The sequence below is a fragment of the Varroa jacobsoni genome, unplaced genomic scaffold (genome assembly GCF_002532875.2).
Source record: "Varroa jacobsoni isolate VJ856 unplaced genomic scaffold, vjacob_1.0 scaffold_269, whole genome shotgun sequence".
NCBI lineage: Eukaryota > Metazoa > Arthropoda > Arachnida > Mesostigmata > Varroidae > Varroa > Varroa jacobsoni.
This window is the reverse complement of record NW_019213171.1, coordinates 105377-127311: the sequence shown is the minus strand read 5'-3', so window position 1 is coordinate 127311 and position 21935 is coordinate 105377. Positions and strand designations below refer to the sequence as shown.

General features: G+C 42.6%; 1 protein-coding gene across 8 annotated transcripts in view; it reads right to left on the bottom strand.

The window, feature by feature from the left end:
* Positions 1 to 21935, bottom strand: part of LOC111258839 (uncharacterized) — a 107389-nt gene that overhangs the window by 15706 nt on the left and 69748 nt on the right. For 3 of the 8 annotated variants that reach the window (XR_015310307.1, XR_015310308.1, XM_086967611.1), the window contains exons 4-6: positions 21533 to 21678; positions 9639 to 10168; positions 1777 to 1969 (exon numbers count right to left, since the gene is read on the bottom strand). Coding sequence is in view for 2 of the 8 variants with exons in the window: in XM_086967611.1 (XP_086823737.1) it covers positions 10070 to 10168; positions 21533 to 21678 (245 nt within the window). In the remaining 6 variants the exon portion in view is untranslated. The remainder of the gene's footprint in view (positions 1 to 1776; positions 1970 to 9638; positions 10169 to 21532; positions 21679 to 21935) is intronic. The other 5 variants (XR_002679222.2, XR_002679223.2, XR_002679225.2 and 2 more) reach the window with 4 other exon arrangements.

The window sequence follows — 21935 nt, the reverse complement described above, 5'->3', positions numbered from 1 at the left end:
ATAGGACAAGATAAGGCGGCGATGGCAGCAGGGTAAAGGACAGGAAAAGTGAACGAATTCGAGCATCCAAACAAGCAGGAAGGTACGTCGAAAAGCCATGCACTGGATCTAGCAAGCAAGTTTTCTTTAAGTATGCATGGACCCAGATCCCTTACCCTAAAAAAAGTTTGGATGCCTTTCGAAAAGTGCAACCCTCTTTCTTCTTTCGCAGCCACCGTCGTTATAGACGCCTTTACCGTCGTCCTCATCGTCGTTGCTGTCGATCGCGTAAAGCTTTGCTTCTCCTTTCAGCCCACAAACGTTCCCCGTCTTCTCTCGAATGTAGCACAGACTTCGGAAGCTGCGACGTTCCCCCCTCTCTTTCTCTCTTGGCTGACTCTCGCTTTAAAGCAAATCTAGTGAGTCGTTCCTACCGCTGCACACGCCGCCGCGGTCGCTCGGGCCGTCGGATTAGCTTGTTTTGCATAAAACCTCCTCAATCTAGAACCTCCACGCCCGGCACCCGTTGCTTGCGTCGGCCTGGCACATACATGAAGCCCCAGTTCGGCCCGCCTCCTGCTCCTACTCCATCCTCCTGCCAGCCGAATACAGTCCGATCGCCCCTTAAATGAATATCCAACAGCTTCAGGTGGGGCACATAGAGGTTACTCCCCTAGGAAATTTTCGGCCTCATGAGATACGCGCTAGAACAAGTGGATAGCCTATTGCAAAAGATGAGTGATCTCAGGCATGGAGGGCAAGGCGCGTCAAAGAGTGGTCCAGACAGCCAGAGAACCATCGAATGAAAGACGCTTTTTTGCGCCGAGGGCGGAAAATGCAACCGATCTCTCGGCAAACAAAATACAATGTTTCCACAATACCTTACTGGCCTGCATAGCTAAATAAGCTAGGACTGATGGAGCTCTCTATGGTCGGAGTTCGCACTGGAGCGTTGATTGGGGCATAATGCCCCGCCCATGTTGACATGGCCCAGCAACGGCTTTAACGGAACTTGAAATATAATACCTAAATTCTCCCTAGAGATGTTTTTATAAGTCGTTCTTTTTCGGAGCTGGATAAGCATATTTGGCCCAAGACAGTCTTCGATACTTAAGCATTTTGAATATAATATTACAGAAAAGGACTAGGATGCTGTGACAGAAGAGATTGGTAGATGGAAGCTCTGATTCCTCAAAAAAGAACGTCTCTCCTTTACGGTCATTTCTAGTTTTCGTTAATCTTGCTGATCTACTTTTGCCCATGTAAAATCTGTTTGTTAATACCTTTTGTTTGTTAATAGATAGACAATCAGCTCAACTTGTTGACGTCCGTATATCTACATACTGCAGTGGCATATTACTGCGCTTACCTATCACACGTTGAATAGAAACTAAGTTTTTTTTTTTCAAATCACATCTAATTATCTTCGAAGTGTATTTCCAGTTAATTTACTTTGCTGATTTCGATGTTATTTCTCGTTGTGACCCGACAGCATAAATTGAAGTAATCTATTATTCAGGCCTATTTCAGGCCGAAAGTTTTTTTGACGTCATGCTATTCAGTTGTGGAATGAAGTCAAACATTGCGAATCTATACTGAGTAGAATGTGTTACGGTCGTTTAGTCGCAATAAGGCTATAATTAATCCACTGGTAGACGCTGGTACAGAGCTTAGCACGTTAAAACGTATCAAAAAAATTGAATGTGATTTCAGAAAATCAAATAATACCCACCGCAGTACCAATCCAAATTTGGATACGCTTGAGTTGATAGGAATACAGAATTTCTACTGACTTACAGAGTTACTGGTGTCGAAATGTTGTCCATTGTTGTTGTACGCATTTTCTGGAAACTTCCATGTCATTTTCGGCTGGTTTAGTAGACGGCTACAGAAGCTCGCCGCAAAGGCCGGTAGAGTATTAATGTTTGTGAAAAGCATGAAAATTATTGTATCAGTCTCACCTCGTGCCTTTAGATTGTCAGGTTAGTACCTTAAAGAAACACGCAATAGGGATACAAAAATTTATATACTGTATTCAGAATTTGAACGCCTTTTATGTTTCGCGCTACCGTCTAGAAGCGATCGATCGTGAGGTCTTCAATATTCAAATGGGACGTGGGAGCGTCGCTATTCTACACAAAGCTGTGCCTACGAAGGTGCAAAAAAGAATGTATACAACTTTCAAATCCGATTTCGTATCTAATTAAGCGGACTGTTAAATCTATAATAATACAAATGCGTTAAGGGTTATTATGTCCCAGAAAGTCACCTGTTAAGTGGGAGAATGGTAGAAGTTTGAAAGCGCTTTCTTCTGCGCGTTTTTTGTGCCAGTACCATTTGCTAAGGCTGTCAAGAGGATTCGTCGTATTCTACGGGTAGCACAGTGTTAGAAATGTCTCGGGCCCTCATCACGAATCCCATCTTCGTTCTTAATCAACTTAGTTTTCAACAAGTAAAGGTTTCTCTCCGTCTGCTTTGCCCTACGATAGTCTCTGTTCGTCTGCTAAGCAGACTTATTTACGAACGTATTTATAGCGCACAATATTGTCCACTGGCGTCCTGTGGCAGCTACCGTTGTTTACCAAGATCTGATTATATATACACGGGAAATAGGTAAATAGTGTCACTAACTTTTCTCATTCTAATAATAGCAATAACAATAAACATAGACGTGTGTGCCGATTATCACGGTAATAAAGAGAGCCGTTGAACGTTTATAACGTAGGCGAATCTAGCGTACCATTTCTTCGTCGAGAAACAGTTTCTATTATTGTTTGACTGGAGATAATAATCAGGTTCGTTATACTAGTTCTTGTAGGTATTAGGGAGAAAAAGTCAATTGTTTTAACGATAACATTTTTCCTCGGCAGAGTTATCGAACTGTGCTGGAAAACTGCAAGGCCCGTTCCATGTCGATCAATATTTCAAATTTTAGATTATATATAGCTTATCTTTTTATTGACACACACTGCCTTTCCGTGGTAAATTTTTCCTATATTTTCTAAAAATGAACTTTTAATTTAAAGTCTGTTTCAAGAGCGTTTGGTTCGCTTTCGATCATGAATAGATAAAACATCACATCTCTATGGTATTCTTATTAACAAATGAGTACTAACCCTGCCACTGCCGATCGATTTAATCATTTTAGCGCAGTAGGGGTCGGTAGGTTTCGTATCGAAGATCGCTTCGCTCGTTTTGGAAGGCAGGCACCAAGACCAGACCGCCTCATTTTTCCATCAAAGCTTCTTCAATTTTCGCGTATTATCGCAACGCTTTGTCATCAAGACTTCGGTGAGCTTCGGTTAGACGTAGGCACCAAGTTCTTGTGACAGATCTCGATTAAAATTTGATTTAGTCGATATACGGTGAACTTCTACTCGCCAGTAGCAGCGGCGGCGGTAGCTGTGGCTATTTGATCGAAAGTGAACAGTTCTCCAGTTGCTATTTTTACTTTGGACGTGTGTGTGCGCGTGTCAGCGTTTGTGTTTGTCTAGGGGTCCCCCGCCTATTTTGTGTTTACAATGCGGAATAACCACGAGTAAAGACGACGTGCACCGATGTGGGAATGCTGCCGTGAGCCCTCATCATCATTACGATCATCATCATCATCATTATTGCCACCAGCATCGTTAAAATCAACGTCGCCGTTGGAGTGACGGATCAAATTTAAATGCTTGTATAGCAGCACATATTATATCCAATCAGATTTTTGATGGCGGCAAACTTGTGAATACTAATTAAATATAGAAGGATGTTTATACGTCTTCTTTTCGCTTGCAGCGCCTCGTTTTCCACAGATCGTCTTCGCTGCCCGCACGCGCTCGCTCTATTGGAATATTTAAAGTACAGGTACCCTATACGCGTGGTTAAACTGCTACACACTTTCTAACTGTTGACCGACCGACGGTAGCGGCTGTCGTAATGCTAGCAAGAGCGGTAAGAGGAAGGGGTAGAGTCCACGAACACAGCAATATTAGAAAACAACGTCTAGGGGCACGACCCTTTCTTCTGTGCTATTGCGCACAGAAAAAGCAGAACATCAGAAAGAAATTGGCGTAGAATCTAACTTTGGTATCAAACTTTGGGATCGAACCTTTTAATCTTGCTTAATTTGCCTATAGCAGCCACCTGCCTGCCTGCCGCTGGTCGGCGTGGCCTGTTGCTTTTGCCTACGTTTTCATCGACTGTTGTTAATTGCTACCTCTGGTGATGTTGCGTTCGCTATGAAGCACGTTGTCGTCGTCGTCGTCGTCGCGGATTTCCGCCTTAATAGAAATAGACCGCGAAATTTCAAAAGGCAAACGAAAAACTAGACGATGAAACCGAATTGTGGCTATATCGCTGACAATGGCATTGCATGCCGTTTGAAGCTGATGAAATGCTTAGCCTGGGGACTTCCGGAAAGCAGTTTTCACTGCCTTCACTCGAACTCCTTTCGGATATCACGCACACAGCCATAGCGACTCGAGTTTGTTAACGGCGTCAAGCGACTGAGCGAGACGTCTACCTGTTTTTCTGCTTATACCTGTCATCGCATACAAATGAAATAATAAAACAAAAGCCAAAAAAGCGCAAAGCGAGATGGGCCTTTAACCCAAGGCAGCGATGGTGGTAACACGATGAATCGAAGTCGAGCTCGCGATGAAGCCACTAGTTAAATGAGGTCCATAGAGTAATAAAGAAAAAAAAAATATCGCGGATCAATTGACAGGCCCGAATAGAAAGCTGGTGATGCTGATCATGCCGACGAGGACCAAAAAGGAAAGAAAGAAGAATAACTGCTACTGGCCAAAGTTGTTGTTGTTGTTGTTGGCGCTTATTGAGCCTACAAAAAGAAAAAGCGGTGATAATGTTGAGGCAGCGAGAAAAACTGCATCTTCCAACGGAAAAAAGCGTCGTCAAAGGATTATGCAACCAGACAGCAACGAATAGTAGACATCATGGTAGGTCGATAATGACTTCGATTTACTAAAGTTCAACCCGGCAAAAGATCAGAAGCAGCGATCTGAACACCGCAAACACGTCACGATCATTAAAACGACAGTAATAGCTGCTATACAATGACTTCTAACCGCTATCTGAAACTGGTTTTGTTAATGTCCAATAGGTTGTTTAACCAGCTCGAGCATGAAACACATGTGTACACAGCACAGAGCATGTATACATGCTCAAGCTGATTTGTTCAATCGAACAGCTTCTACGGGAGGTAATAATAGGTCTGCGGGTAGCATTGACCATAGCGTCTCTACCAGCTTACTGCTTTACCCTAATCTCAGGCGTGTGCGGTGAAGACTCCATATTGGACGCGAACAGATGACGATCAATCGAACTGTTTGTGTCCGCGCAATAGAGACTAACATCAGCAGCAGTGGCGCACATGGCAAAGGGGGTGGCGACCCCCATGTTGATAAAATTTATGGGAATTACATTCATATACTATAAACGGGCTATGCGGAGCCACGTGTTGCTACGGCCGCTGGCATCAGCCGTGCGCTACTTGAACTACTGGAGAGGAAAGCAAAGCGACAAACGCTAGCGTGTGAAGAAGAAACGACGAGGTAGATTGGTGGTAAGGATAAATAAAGAGAAGGCCCTAAAAACGCAGAGACAACACGATAAGTCGGCGAAAAGGACAATGAACAAGGAGATGATGGTATTAATGGTGACGCTGCTGGTGGTAATTGTGCGGGTTATGTATTTTCTTTTAGTTCATTTTCTTCAGCCCATGCAGTTTGTTGGCAATATTGCTACTGATGTTGCATATCCGTTGGTTTATCTCGCGCTTCACTGGTCTTCCGTTGATAGGAACAACCATGTGGTCTCTAATACGGTCTAGATATTTTGCACCGTTACGTTTATTTCAGATATGCCGCTTTGACGCATCATGGGAGCGGCAACGCAGCTAGTTGCGCGACGTGCATATAAAGATGAGATATTTTGTCGGCGTTTTGCGCGGCTTCGTCCTACAGTCATCGAGCTATCTGTCCCTCAGGACCTAATGACGAAGACTTAATTCTATCCGCAATCTTACCGCGTTACGTTGGTGTTACTATTGCTGTTATTGTGGCTCGAACGTTCGTACGAAGAAGTGGTGTCTTTTGTGGTACCAATAGTCAGCGATTGATGTTACCGTCGGTATTATCGTTGTTGCTACTGCTGTAGCCTTTCCACATCGTTTTCATCGTTGTTTTCGTTTAGTGCTTGCATAGTTTTCTATAGAAGAACGACAACAACGAACAAATGACAAAACGGAAAGGTGACAAGGCGATGCCAACGTTTGCGGTTTGCCGATGATCAATCAAATGTGTCAGCCAAGCCGGTCTAGTCTACCATAGTTATCATCGTTCGCACCTACTCCAGTTATCTCCATCAAAAGCTAACAGCAATTTCACTTCGATATAGCTTCTTCACCTTAATCGCTGCTTTCTGTAATACGTGCTCCGTCTGTCCAACTATCCTTCAGAGCCAAGGCTATCATAGGGACGCTCCACGCACACCCACCGCGACCACCACAGCGGACCGCAGCACTGTCGTGTGGCGTCGACGGCAAGGGCGACAAATAGGCAGAATAACAATTTGCGACGACATCTGGTAGGGCCAGCTGCGAGTCGTACTCAATATCTGTTGTCCTGTGGTTCATTATAAGGAGACACACACACACATGTACGTATATATATATACAGAGCTGTATGTATGATGCATGTGTCCTATGGGTGTATGTGAAATTGTCTCCGTATGGTAGTATGTACTCATTAATGCTTATTTCTGAAGTCGACGAATCATCCGTTTCGGCCAAAGTGTCGAAATTCTTAACGTCGGTCCGGTGCTGGGCAAGCACACTGGGCCATTATGGAAAACATGTAGCTCGCGCTCAACCGCCGCTAGCCGTGACAAAATGGATACGAGAAGATTGCTTTGCCAGTATACGTATGTATACATACATAGGATCGTACAGCGAGCTGTCGCGCGTCGCTGCAACTGTCCTAATGGTTTGCTAAAAACAAAGGCCAGAGCATTTAGAAATCACGATGAGCTGTTCTTACTTAAGCTACTGTCGTAGTTTCTCTAAAAATCAGGTTCGTACACACGAAATAAATCTAATTTGAACGAAATAATTCATTTCAGCTTCGGGTGATACACTCCGATACATTCCCATTTGTTTCTCTATCAGGTTCTTCGATTATCTCACCTGCTAGAGGACGCACACAATTTTGAATCGTGTTTTAATCGGATTATTCAAACTGTAGGAACAATTCGTGAAAGTACGATGTTGGGGTCATCAATGTTTTAACGGACTTCGAAGTGCCCTGGTCTTATCTACTTGTTACTGTTATTTATGCATCTCGATAAGAATGTTACTATAGATACGCATACGACGCTCATCAAGAGCCTCACCTCAGCTGTGCGGAGCGAAATGCAACGTCTAGCCTAGAAGATGCCGATATTCCTTTTATTATTATTTTTCCCCTTTTTCCTGCGTTCATCGGCTAATCTATTGTACAGCGACTGCTTAGACTATGCATGCTTTTTTAATCCCATTGATTGGTGTGAACAGTATCGTGAATTATAGCCAATACCCCGACAGTAGCTGACACTAATCGTATACGGACGATGTAATTCGCGACAGGTTGTTTGGCCTATCGCACAACGTAGGATTACTGGCCTGACGCGTGGTACACCCCCGATCCGGCCTCCAGCTAACCAGCTTCGTCTCGATGTCGCACAGATGAATATACTTTGAACGGAATTAGTTCTATTTCACGTTTATAGGCAGAGCTGTAAATCGTCACTGCTAACGGTCCTCGATATCATTGGGGTCTAGCTCTTCTAGACACTATTAGCTAATCTTAGAACTAGTTCGAAGCGGGACTCGACAATGGATCATTTAGTACATTTCTCAGCGTCGAGAGGACATCGATCTTAACTTCAACGAAGAGCATTTGCTTGCCCGTTGACCGAAAGTAAATCAGTAGAAGCTTCGAAACGGCAACAATTTGCCGTAACAAATAGCCGACGGTGACGGTGACGCTAACATGAAATTCGTCGTGGCAACGACGCAGTTACCTAAACGGTACGGCGTGCATTGAATGTTCTTTTGCAAACAAACAGAGGTGGCAAGTGGGCCAATTAAGCCGCTGACCACGTTAAAAAAAGGCAACAATTCGAGTCTACCGAACTTCTATATATATATATATATATATATATATATATGTTTTTTTTTCTTTTTTTAATGCACAGAACGATATTAAGCTGATCTGATAAACATGCATACAGACCTTCACTAGTGTTTTCTATCAGGCCTTGAATTTCGACAGAGTCTGTGCGATTCAGCGAGGCGATACGATGAAATACACGTCACTAATAGGAACTCTAAGACGTGAGATTTGAGACGTTTTATAATGAGAGACAGAGAAAAGCCTGTGTACGTAGCTAACTATGATAGCAATAATATTGATGATGCTTTCTTTCGTTTTCTAATAGTTCCAAGTAGCCATAGAAACGCAAATCTTTTATAAAGCAAACCCTTCATTTAATTAGTGCCGTTATGTGATTTACTGTCATCAGTTGGTATTATGGTGCTGTAGGCCATTCTTCAGTTGCTCATCAACAGCGAGATAGGGCACAGGAGTAGTTTTCATGGGTTTGCATATAATCGTTTAGACCTAGCTTATGCTAATTTTTGGGGCTCTTCGATCCCCGAAGAACGAAATGCGGGAATACTTGATTAAGGCTATCTGCCCCCCCACGGCATATGGCTCCGTCTGATAAAAGTTGCCTTCCTCGACGAAACGCGAGTGGCCTATGAATCAGTCAATCATCCTATCCTATATATAGAACTCGTTGGAATATACACATAATCAGTTAGGCAAGTTTCACTGATAGCGAAAGAAGCTCCCAGCTAAGTAATTTCATTAACAAGAAGGCAATGATCCTAGTTGGTAAATATATACTATATTATTTGAACGTTTTTACTCAGCGACCCCATTATCATAAAACCATTGTGTTGATAATGCTAATTATATAAAATGTCACTCATATCAAAAGGTCCCTTTGATCTATCTGCTGCTGCTAATTGTTCCCAGTTAGCAATAGGTTCGAGAAGAAAGTAGCAAGCAAACGATTGATATGTAGTGATTCTCTGCAACAAAATCAGCGGTCGTCCACCGCACCGATATAGATTCTAACAAGACTTCATCAATGGGAGAAAAACACTAGCCTAGGGCATATTATGCGTGACAAATGGACAATATATACAAACGTCTAACGCAAGTGACAGAAGGGAAGCCCAATGGGGGGCGGTATAGTATCGCACTAATAGCCGCTGTATTAAATAGTAGTTCTCCCGTGTAGCCTCGACTAGCTATCTAGCCGTAACGTAGCGTTTCGAACCGAGTAATTCATAGAGAAAATTATCTGTTCTGTTAGTTGGCCCTCTTCTGCCAAACTGTTAATGAAAGGTAAATGAACGATATCGTGTTTGTGCACCCAGCATAGAAACGTAAACAAACATATAACAAGAAACAAATACATAATGTTTATACATTGGAAGGAATGAAATGTTGATAACGTTTTCCATCTGTTCATGCATGCTAATGCTATGTACAATATATAGAATATATCTAATGAATGACTGCATCTCGCCGTGATATAATCCATACCTCGAATATTCGTTCGACGGGCTAATATGATTAAAATGAGACCTTTTGGAGACATTTACGCTAAGCAAAATAGCGCAGATACGATTCATCCCTCGAACTTCTCGAGAAGTGAATCGGCAAGACAGCATGTCGGCAAATCATGATCAATCCTCGGTGTTGTTAGGTGCGCCGAAGTTCCCGTACGACCAGTATCTCAATGACACATTGTTGGGGGTATGGCTTACATTGCTGGTCTGGGTCGATGATTTTTGGCAGACATCCAGGCTCTCGTATAGTTTTGATTCTTGAGAGCAAGGTTCTTTGTAACAGCTCGTTTCCTAGAGAACATCGCAAAATTTTCTCTTGCTTGCATCTACGTTTCCATTGATGCTGCTTCGGGCGTTATCAAGTAGAAAAGATAAAAATCATTAATGTGAAAAATTAGCGAGTTATTACAGATTGAGGCGATGAAGTTCCAAAAACAGATTCATTATTCTGATCGATCGTTGAAACGCCTCGAGTCCAGTCCTGTGAGAACTCTGCAGGATTACCTGTGACAACACACGCAGAAAGAATACCTGGAAATTACCTCATTGTTGTTGTTGTTGTTGCTGCTTATCGGTGACCCACACTAAACATAAAGGGAAAAGGTGGTATTTTTATGTTGTTATGCGTTAAACGACGTTCAAGAGGTATTAGACTCGGGATAGTCGCGACTAAAGATTTGCAGACTCGAAAATTCATCCATTATGGTCAATACCTGTTTCAATTTTTTGTCGGCCCACGCGACCACCGGGTATCTACCGTCTTCTTGCTCCCAGCGGCTACTTTCGTCCCGATGTGAAATCCAACAAGTATAGAAGCTAGTAAACATTGAGGCCCATATGCGTGGGTGGATATCGTTGCTTTTTCGTCACTGATTATCATTGAAGCATAAGGAAAACTAGCTACATATTCAACAGAAAGTACAGGTACTTGTGGCAATAGAGCAATGATAACATATGCGGTCGACATCAATGCATAGCAAAAATAGTATAAGACGGTTAGCGCAAAAAACGTCGATCCGTTTGCTTGAAGCTAGCGCTAACGCGGTTTCTCTGAGTTACGCGTACACTGCATGTTGGCGCATGCAGATAGAAATTTTAGTGGACACCGTAACCTGATAGTTATTACAGATAAAAAGAATATACCCGTTTGTATTAGCTATGTCTGTTAGGTTACAGGTACAGGGGGACGAGAAGAAGAAATGCAGACAAAAACGAGCGTGGCGAGCAACTGCTAAAGCGAATCTGCTGCATCTGTCAGCGAAGAGAAATTATCATGGTCGTGATATGCAGGACTATGACAATTTTGCTGGGTACAGAATGATACCAAGCAGATTCAACAAAATGACCAGGTCTTACCTTTCCTAGACAAGACAGCTATCTATTCTATTTAACTTTGGAGAAACCTTTCGCCCTTTTCAGGTGATAGGCATTAATAGGGTCAAATGTGTATACAGTTGTCTCATTGAGTCGAGTCTGAGTCTCGGTAAGTAAAATAATTTTGACTCGGATAGCCTACCTCAATGGCCCTCGATCTTGTAAATGCTCGCTGGGTCGTATTGGAAAAGAAGGTTGAACCTACATGTCTACTTGTAGACTGACAGGTATCCTCCACAGCCTTCATAATTGAAAGTATCAATAAATAGCCTTAACAAGAAGAACAAAGACATCTGACTATATTTTCAAAACGTTTTCCGATGCAACTGTAATCTATCGTCTGAGTTCCTGTGCGCCATATTTCTGTTAGTAGGCCACTGATGTTTCTACCGTAGTATTCATTCTAAGCGAATTAATTTGAAGTGAGAAGAAACCTAAGATAGAACAATGGTCCCGGTTTAAACAATATTTCTGAATGGCTGAAGGGTTATCTAATCACCAGCTTTCCAATTACCGCTGTTTATGCGGCGGCAAATACGTACAACTATTATCATTAGAACAATGATGGGCACCGTGACGACGAAGCGGCGACGTGAGGTTATATCGGTAACTGGCATTACTGACATTATAGAGCTAACTCAATCAGCAGGTGAGCCAGTCAGTGCTCATTGGACCCCAGGCCAGCTGGTTTCCTAGACGTCCGCCCCCGCGCCCGCTTGTTTTATGCACCCAAGGGCAGATGAGTGCCTTCGAATAGCTTTGGGCTCCCTGCCCGTATCAATAGCGTAGGCCCACCGTTTTAAGTCTAACGAGCTGATCGCACAGTTCGACTTAACTGTGTGCGCGATTATGCAATAGGTTGAGTTGTATAAAGGAACCTTCGATAGCAGACGGCACTAGCGCTCGATTTACCTATGAAATTGTGCCTGTGTGCGACACCCGCGCGTCTGTTTCGAGCGTCGCTCCACTGTATTCCATTTATAAAACAATTTCGCCAAAGAGCTAGGCGGCGAGTGAGATGATACACCTAGGTGGTATATTGTTTCTATCAATAGAAATAATATTAACTAGCACGTACATACTCAGTGTGACCAAGGCATCTTGTAGATTATATAAGTAGCCAGAAAAATTGAACTAACTTGACGAATGAGCACGCAGTAGCTATCCGAAACGCTCACCGCACAAGCGTAGAAATAAGGAAGCTGGAAGAAACAAAGACAAATAGATCTATTCGATCTAATAACGAGGATGTACTATGACAATTTATATTAACGCACATCTTGGTCTTGGTTCTGTGAAAGCCTGTAAGGGTAGGACTCGATAGGCATGAAACGAAACATGAAGTATTCGATTCCGTTCCAGCTGCGGTCTCCAAAATTCTTGGAGACTTGGAAATTTTTCGGGTATTTCTTCGTCTGAAGGAGGTCTGTTTGAACGATAATACCCTATGTGCTGTAACCTTTGAAAAGATTAATTAGTTTTCAAAACCAGGCTGTTTAGTTCGTGTGCAGTAGCAACCACGATTGTGTACCTCAAACAATGGGTATAAGAGGGCGATGACTGTGACTGCAGCAGCGAAGCATTAAGATGATATAATGTACACAACAAACACGGATAAGACGATGAAGTATTATCTCAATGGAGAATGAACAAAATTGATCGCTCTGTTGTTGACAGAGCGCTGGCAGTGGTTATTTGCGATCGACGATCCCCTCACAGCGGTACACGGTACTGCCCCCGAATGTTATCTGGGTTTGTAATCGAGCTTTTAGATAACGGGGCACGAACCTTGGCGGCTAGCAAAAACACAATTGTTATATGACGCTTAGTGGTACAGATTTGTAGTAAATCATATAATAGGGGAATCTACGACAAATTTTTAAGGCCAGTTTATTGCTGATGGAGATTGTGAAGGGTTGCAACAGAACAGCAGCAAGTGACTAAAGTGCGTCGGGTTTTTTATACATCGGACGATCGGCCTTTAGATCGGCTTAGTCTCTCGCCAGCATTGTCATCCTCTTGAGCTGACAATGCCGATAGATGCTTCACCTAGCTATTCTCGCAGATGGACAAAAATACGAGTTTACGTAAAGTACTTTCAAGGGTACGATATTCACCAAGCGCTAGGTGGTCTTCCGGGTGAATAGTCGATTCGGATACCGACCACGAACTTGGAGACTGGTGAAACAGGGAGCAAGACAACAGAAAGGCTGTTCAAGAGATCCAAGAGACGACCTGAAGGTCGCAACCGTTGCAAAAGCTTTGCCTTAATTCACTGAGCTAGCATCGGCTCGAGGAACAGCATAACTCACTTAATTCTATGTAGATCCTGGACAGACAAACATGGATCTATTGAACCGCTGATATCTAGGACACCTCGATGAGGTCCTGCTAGAGCAGGACGTACAACGGCCCTTTGAGAAGACGCTAGCTTCTTCCGAGCATCAGCGCAGTTACTTTATTATTGTGTCTGTGTGTGACCCCCGTATCGAGTCAATGCACGAGTACTAGCTGGTGCTGCAGCCAACATCGGCTATTCTCTGAAGTAGCTCTCCATACACGAAAGAAGCGGAAAAAGTGTGCATGCTAGACAATAGACAGACACTCTTCCACGGCCAGAGACCCAGCAAAACCTGTCAGACTAACCCAGTAGCGAGATCAAGCCCGCTTCGAGAGCCACTTACGAGTCGTTTTGGAGACCAGTAGAAATGGTTCACGGAGCTTTACGTGGAGCAGTGTGCAAGATAAGAAGGATTAAAGAAACTCCAATGTGGAACAACTTATTTCCACCTGTAGTTTGTAGTAGCGATAGCAGTCGTATAAGGGAAACCAATCATCTAATGCGATTATGGGACGCGAAGCAGTATTCTGCGATAATAATGAATAGAGTTTAGATTTTAAACGATCGCCAATTAGGTGATGTTGAAAAAATGGTCAGTGTTTTGTATAATACACCCAAATGAATCCCCAGAATCCAAAGCAGCACTTTAGGTATTTGAGTTGCTGTATATTGTAATTCGTGGCAGACGTTACCGAAATTAAAGAATTAACTATTAATCTTGGGTTATTTTTCCCTTGAAAAAATCTGAAAAACATGAGCAGGAGATCCATGCTACCGATTGCCTTACTTAAAGTCAACAATAAAATATGGCAGAAGTTTATAACGCATCGAACACAAACTATACATAGCCCAGACACCTAAAAACGACGGAAAAGTCACCTATTCTCAGCAAGAACAACCAATATTAAACGAAAACGAATTCTGCCCATTAGGCTTAAGCGAAACACTGATCAAAGCAGTTACTATACGGAACACGACTGTTATTATTATTGCAGGAAGTTTAGGTGACACGTGGGGGGAGGGTCGTGTGCTTGTGCGCACGCTTATTTATGTGCTTTTCAAAACTACATAAGCCTGTTCCCTTTTTCTACACAATCATTGTTCACCTTCAGACAAACTAACATGCAGGTGTGTAGCAGCCGCTCCTTAACGGCAAAGAAAAGAAGGAGGCCTCTGTCCTAACCTCACACAACTTACGAACCATAGTTCACCTCAAGAATGAATATCACCTTTAATCTTGTCTCCTTCGGACCATGTATATACGCAGGGTGGAAGAGAATTGACTGCAAAAACGGGAACCGGCAATGACACGTGTTTGGCGGGTACCTTGGCAGGCCAGTTTTTTGCAAGCATCGTCACAGCATCTGCCTCGATAGATACGACGGAGTAACAGGCAATTACGATAGTAAAACGTCACATGAAGCATATACGTGCTGGCAAGTCAACTACCCCGCTCGCCACCCCATGAAGGTTTGCTGCTGGAAACGCGTTGGCAAAAGCTTATCTGGGTATCGCGAACGTCGACCGCCTCACAACGAAGAGTTTCAAAAACGCTGATATTAACATGCCCACACACGTGCTTACATATGCCGTTAGCGTTTCGCTATTTAAACGAATACAAACATCCTTCGAAATTTCATCGCCTGCCATTATCGCTTTCATTTTAAGAAAAAAATATGTTGCCATTTATCAAGCGCTGTTTCCTATTAAGAATAGTTGAAAGTTATAAGTACATTTGCCAGGTCAATAGATTGCAACTTAATTCTAATCTCAACCAGCAATAGAAATCGGCAGTCTTGAATGATTAGACATTGACAAATGGTGCTTACAGCACAAGCCCGCGCCCCCTGGATAGAACTTTCCACAGTGCCACCGAAGTTCACACCGGTCGAGGTTGAACTTTGACAAGTAACTAAACTCATCATCTCCTTGACTTTTGCTCGGAGCTTAACATAATACAGATATATATTTTACTTGTGCCAAAAAAGTAGCAGTTTCAGAATGAACGACAAATTTGTATTACTCTAGCTGTTGTGGGACAAATCCTTTGCTTTTTATGATCTCTAAAAGCTCAAGGAAAGCAGAATTCTATGTTATTTTTGCACAGATAGGTAAGAAGGGATTTGCCCCCTGAACATAAAGTTCCTGGACGATATTCAGTGCGGAACAATACAAAAAGTCCTTATCTAAAAAGTCTGTTTGATACGACTGGGTTAGTCCTGTTCGTGTCCTGCACTAAATAAAATTATGATTTGCAGCATCGATAGTCTCCACCTATCTAGCTAGCTAGCTAACTAGCTAGATCACAAAGCCACTCGTGAGATTTGTCATCTCGAAGCAATGTATCCATATAACGCCGGAGTTCAGCAAGGCTAGAAAGAACGATTTAGTCCTAGTAAATATTGTACCGTTAAGAAACACGTTGAACAAAATTATTCTGTACGCGGTAAAATAAAAATCTCTTTGGTAAGAAAAGAAATGGGCTTAACGTGTCCAAATGATACAACCGATAAATCATTGAATTTTACTTATTTAGACTTGTCCCGCTCTAACCAAACACCTTCAAAATTGAGCTACTGGTGCAGGAGACAGGCTTAGCCACATCGTCAATGTGACTTTGGTTCCGAAACGTTAGTTGAAGGTCTTATTTGTTCTTCAAAGTTCGCCATTCCGGAAAGAGGCGCTTACATTTGAATTAGCAGTCAGCCGATTGAAGTTTAATTGTAGCGCGGGCAATTCAGTTAGCTACGGGCGTAAAGACAATGCTACAGAGCAGAACAAAGCCGTTGGATAAACATGTGATAATACTTAAACGCGCTAAGTAACATGATCAAGCTAAAAGCCATAGTACTATGCCATAAATGTAAAAACAGATTTTTAAAAAATGCTAAAAACAGCAATAGCAAACAGTGTTTACCGCAAATTGTATCCTCTTCAACAGAAATAATTTTTGAAAAGTTCATGACGATCTGATTACGATAAGAAAATCATTCATTCATAAGGTAGGGGCCAACTAAAATTAATTCGAACTTACCCTCCCTTCGATCGATCTGTGCGGCGGCTATTCAAGTTCCGCAGCGCTCCCCTTTTATTACCTTTCAATCATGGCTGCCCATTGCATAAAGACTGTGGATTAGCAGGGCGTCACATCGTGTATAATACAAATAGGACGTTCGTGTCCTGCCCAAGGAAGCTTGACTAAGCAAGCGAACAAACAGGTGAAGCAAGGAACAGCCATAAATGCGGCAGCAAGGGCGACGACGACAACAGCTTAGTACAAAGCTTTCTAAAAGGGTCCGAAACCCGGTTTCGGCAGGCTGCAAAAGCTTGCGCAGATTCTGCATAGGAAAAGCAATAGAAAATTTTTAGAAAAAGGCCGAAGTTGTGGAATGAGGTAGAAATGGCGGGAGTAGGTTCGCAACACTGTGCACGATCAAGCAGAGTTTTGTTGAAGAGACTTATCGCCCTATCTATCTATGTATGTATAAGCTGTAAAAAAGGCTGTTAAACAGCAGCTGTAAGAACATATCATTTGCGTGTCTTTTTGTCTTGGTGTGTGTCTGTATATATATATATATATATATATGCGTGCCGGTGGAAAAATGTTATACCTGCATAGACCACCCTTTCATTCACTCATTAATTTACCGAAGAACGTTCTCAGAGTGAATCCCGCGCAGTCTCCATTTACTCAGTGACTCACTGTAGCCTGTTTCTACTTCTAGCTTATCGTCCACTGCTTTTTCTTCGTCAGCTTCTAGGTGGAGCGGTTGACTGGACCCACTGCAACATAGAAGTAATGGCGGCCGTTGCTGTAGCAGCGTCATCGGCTACCGCTGCTGCCGCAACCATGGATATGGGGGCTCTGCTATCTGAAAAAATGGTGCGAAGAAGTAGAGCTTTCCTCTTCTCACTTTTGCGCTCGGTCGTCGTCGCTTCGAAGACTTGACTAACAGAGGCAGCGGCAATAGCAAAAGGCGACGGTGGAACGATAGGGTCTCTCTTTAGGCTGCCAAAGCGCGAGCTCACAACAGCAGCAGTAGAGCAGCTCAGCGCGGCTGACACAAAGGACGCTTCGCGCTGGTAGCGAACGAGGCGTCCCTGCAGCCCGACGCTTCAAGCATTACAATGACAACAATGAAAAGAACGCACGCCGGAGGCCACCTAGACATGCGAGACAAAGCAGGGATTAAGACCAAAGCGGAAAATTCATTTATTCAACTCAAGATATCTTCAAGCGGATTGGCGCAGGCAGCCGCAACAACATCACCCAAATCTCTCAAAAGCTTCAACAATGTTTATCTATGCATTATTAACAATAACAGAAGGATACATCAACGTAATAGAAGTACTGTATTGGTTGTCCCCATAGATAATAGTATATGGCACTAGGTGTGCCGTGATGCTGAAGGTGATGTTGGTCCCGCGGCCTAAATGAGGCTACGTACAACATCATGTTTGTAGCAAAGGTTCTTTACGTTACACGCAGAAACTCGAGCATTCAGCTGGTCGATAGTCGCTCGGTTAGTATGTCAGCTTGCATTATCACTACAAAAGGAGCTGATAGATATAGAAAATCAACGCAGACTTCTTAACGCCAAAGCTGCTGGCCATTAAATGCAGTGGATATGTTTCCTATATGCCTGTCCATATTGTATGCGATTGTCTGCACAGCATAAAGTTGATATTACAAATGCATTTTTACTGTGGCTTTGATAAACGATAGGTAAAACGTTAGGATATTATTTAGCTCAAGATACCGGCCAGCTGTAACCCATTCAAACGCTCGATACAATCGTTCCTACTATCAGTGGTGCCCAAGCGGTGGCTTCTGCGAGCGTTGCACGATGGGCCAAAGACGTACTATTTTTCATTTGAATTTCAGATACAGAAAAGCCAGTGTTTCTTCCGTTCGTACTTAATCAGATTTTATGAAGTACACAGTTCGACCATGCATTAATAGACAATAATGGGGTGGTAATAACAGCCCCAATTGCAACCAATATAAACTCTTGGAAAACGTTTTGAAAAGGGGAGCTAGATAGAGACATAAATTAAGGCATTTTTATTAGTAAAAAGAAGATACACAAAATGACTCTTTCCGTGTCAGAGTCGGCTTTCGCTTGATGAGCTCAGCGTCACCTGTATGTGTCTCGTGCTGGCGTCCAGTGAACGTGCATAGAACGAAAACATATCAGGAGGACCAGCCAGCAGGTACACGAAAAAACATCATACACTTTGAAATTTGGGTCAACACGTAGTCGAACCTGATTGCCTCGTTTAATAAAGATCTCATAAATGAGCATCAGCTTCAAATGATGAAGAAATACATCAAAAAGACAAAGACAAATGTTTAAGGTAGAATAGAAAACGAATTTATAGGACGGCAGTTTGCTTTCTTGCCTGTGTCCTTCTCATGAGATAAGCTACTGAAGAAGAACGTATTTCAGAACGCGTGACTGTCTCAGAAGGGACGATGCGACATAGCTAACGTAGTAAAAAAGTGACTAGAACAGCATCGGGGATAATAGAGACGGCAACGATGACAACAACAACGATTATGTTAAGATATGCATGGTGCCTGTTGGTGGTGAACTGGAATACCGGAGCTATACGTTATGCCCAAAGACTTCTCTAAAACAGCCATACAGCTCCAGCAATATCCTTCCCTATCGTACAGGTACGTCCTAGACGAACAGCAACTTTACATCAATGAATAATCATCATAACCAGTTGTCTGTTCACAATTATGCCACAAAGCACTCAAGTCAATGGGATAAAAATGCCGACCGGCTGTGTCAGTGTTGCGGCATTGCTTTGAATTCACCGGGTGCCTCGACTCCGTTTCGTTCATTCTCTAACTCGGTATCGAAGGTCTGTATTTACCCGTGCTGCGACGACATTGCTAACCGAAGTAGTACGCAATACGTGCCTATGAAACAGATGTACGAACTTTCTGAATGGAAAATATGCAACGAGATGACGGTAGCGATGGCGGCAGCGGTAACAACGCCAACAGGAGGACAAGTGCCGCCATGTTTCAGCCACTGCAGTGGCGCCACTGGTAACGAAGGGCAGCTAGTCCAAAATCGCTTACAGGTCCTCACATAGCCTCTTACACGGGTAGTCAGCACTCGATAGCATGCGTAGCAGATGTACTTTGCCCAGCCAATGCAAGCGAGTGAATGAGCTCGAATGCAATTTACGTGACACTTCCACGTAGGCACCTTTAAGTAACGGTGGTCACAACATTCCCGTCTTCATATCTGCCGTCTGGGCGAACGTTATCTGCTTCAACGCTTCAACTCGACGAATAGTAGAATCTTCCTGACTTGGCCTTTCCTGGTTCCTCCCAACCAGCCGGTAACTGAAGCAGCAGTAATATCCATACCACTTATCAATTTTACATCTCAGATATCTATTGCGATATGCCACATGGGTACTATGTACATTATAAGAAGCGACAAAGGAACAGCGAGAACGAGCAGTTATAGTCTTCTTCTATTACTTCAGGCGGAAAAGCTCTGATGTTGTTCGAACTTCGATCTTGATAATTAACCCTATTATGCACTAGAACATCATATAGGACCTCAAAGAATTGCATATATATATATATAGATGTATATATAAGTCACAATCGTTTATGACGCGTTAGCTATGTGGGAAGGCTAATTGGGAATAATTAACATTATCCTTCACAAAAGCCAGGCATTGCTCATTAATGAAGAATCAAACACTCAGTTAACGACGTTCTTCTAAATAAATGATGCGTATGTCTCGCTACGAAGGTCCTAGGAAGGGCAAGTACGCTATCAAAGAAAAAAGATACATAAAATACTAAATATTATTCATCCATTTCTTTGATGTCAATACCTCAAGATATGAACGCGACTAAATCGGCACTTTGTTTATCCATTGTCAAAGATATTTTCCACATTACTAGATCTATTTTTGCCAATACCAGCGACTGATATAATTAAAATAAAAAAGAACCATTTTAATCAATTCTGTAGCTTATTTCCTGTATTTTTCGTAGGGTTAGTCAACCGAACTGGATAAGGAAGAACTCACTCTCTATTCACTTTTAAAATAATTATATGTTAGGCCACTTTTTTTCTTTTTTTTTTTTTACAAAGGCGTTCGTAAGCGCTAGACTATCGCTAGCATAAGTTATCTTAATAACGATTCGGATTCACTGGAGATATATTCTATTATCGACACACAACTTTAAAGTTAACGCGGCTACTTGAATGTATCGTTCACAACTTCGACGCATTTATAAGCACGCATACACTATATTACACATATATCATCATCATCATCGGCACCCTAGACTGACCATCACACCCGTGGCGGTTCGATTTGTCCATACGATGCAACACTCACGTACTCAAGTACTACAACATTACACACTACACATGCTAAGGGCTAACCGCAGTACGTATTCTCCGAAAAGTCCCGCTCACCTTGTCGTAAATTAGACTAATCCATATATTAGCTTTTGTTCAAAAATGAATGAGTTATTTGAATTTCGCGCCACTAGGTGATCGTTCGTAATCCCCGTTTGTTTTAGCAAAAAGATCAGAACTGCTTCTACTAGAAACAGGGAAAACTTACGACAATCGTATGTAATTTCGAGATTTCCTACATATCAAGCGTCCTGTAATTTTTCTTAAATGAAGCAACAAGTGTACATTAGGTTTTGTTTGAAAAATCTAATTTACCGCACAGATCGTTTGCATAAGTGGTAGAATGCCTATTTAGATTGGAGACAGAGCAGAGCTCAAGTAACAGGTGGTTCAAGTGTTTCAAAGACGGACAAGAGTCCATCAAGACGATCCTCGTCCTGGGAAGCCTGTAATAACGATGATGAACGAGTATCAGGGAAGGGCGAGGAAGCTTGTGTTTGCCAACGGTCCAATCATCGTAAGGATTTGTGTCGCTCGATTCTACGATACCTAGGCAGCATTGGGTCTTCCATCACGATAATTCATCGGCCTATACTCTCCAACCCGTTCAGCAGCTCTTGGAGAAGAGCTCGAAAAATCCCGCAATCATCGAATCTAGTTCTCTGCGACGTTTTCCTAACCCTAGCAGTAAAAAAAAATTAAAGAAAAAAGGCTTCCACATGTTAGAGAAAATTAAAGATATACCTGGCTGTGCTGAAAGCTATCCCGACGATCGAACTTGAAAAGCATTTTGAGAATCGGAAGAAACGGTGGCAATCCGTTTCCGTGTGTGTATCCGGCAATGAATATGTCGAAGCGGACCCCCTGAATAGGCTGAAATACTAATCGATCTGGAACAAATAATCCATTAATTTTGAACAAAACATTAAACATGTGTAACACTTTTGCGCGTACGGAAAAGTTTAGCACAAATTAACGTACTACGTCTGAAATTGCGCGAGAACTTTTTGTACTAGCCTTCGTGTAAATTATTTTTTTGCTGTTTGTGTTTAACGAGAACGTAATCCGCCATCGCCATTAGACATAATTCCTTCAGACGGCTAGCTCCCAGTACGAAACGAAGTCTGTTTGTGGTCAGGTTTGAATA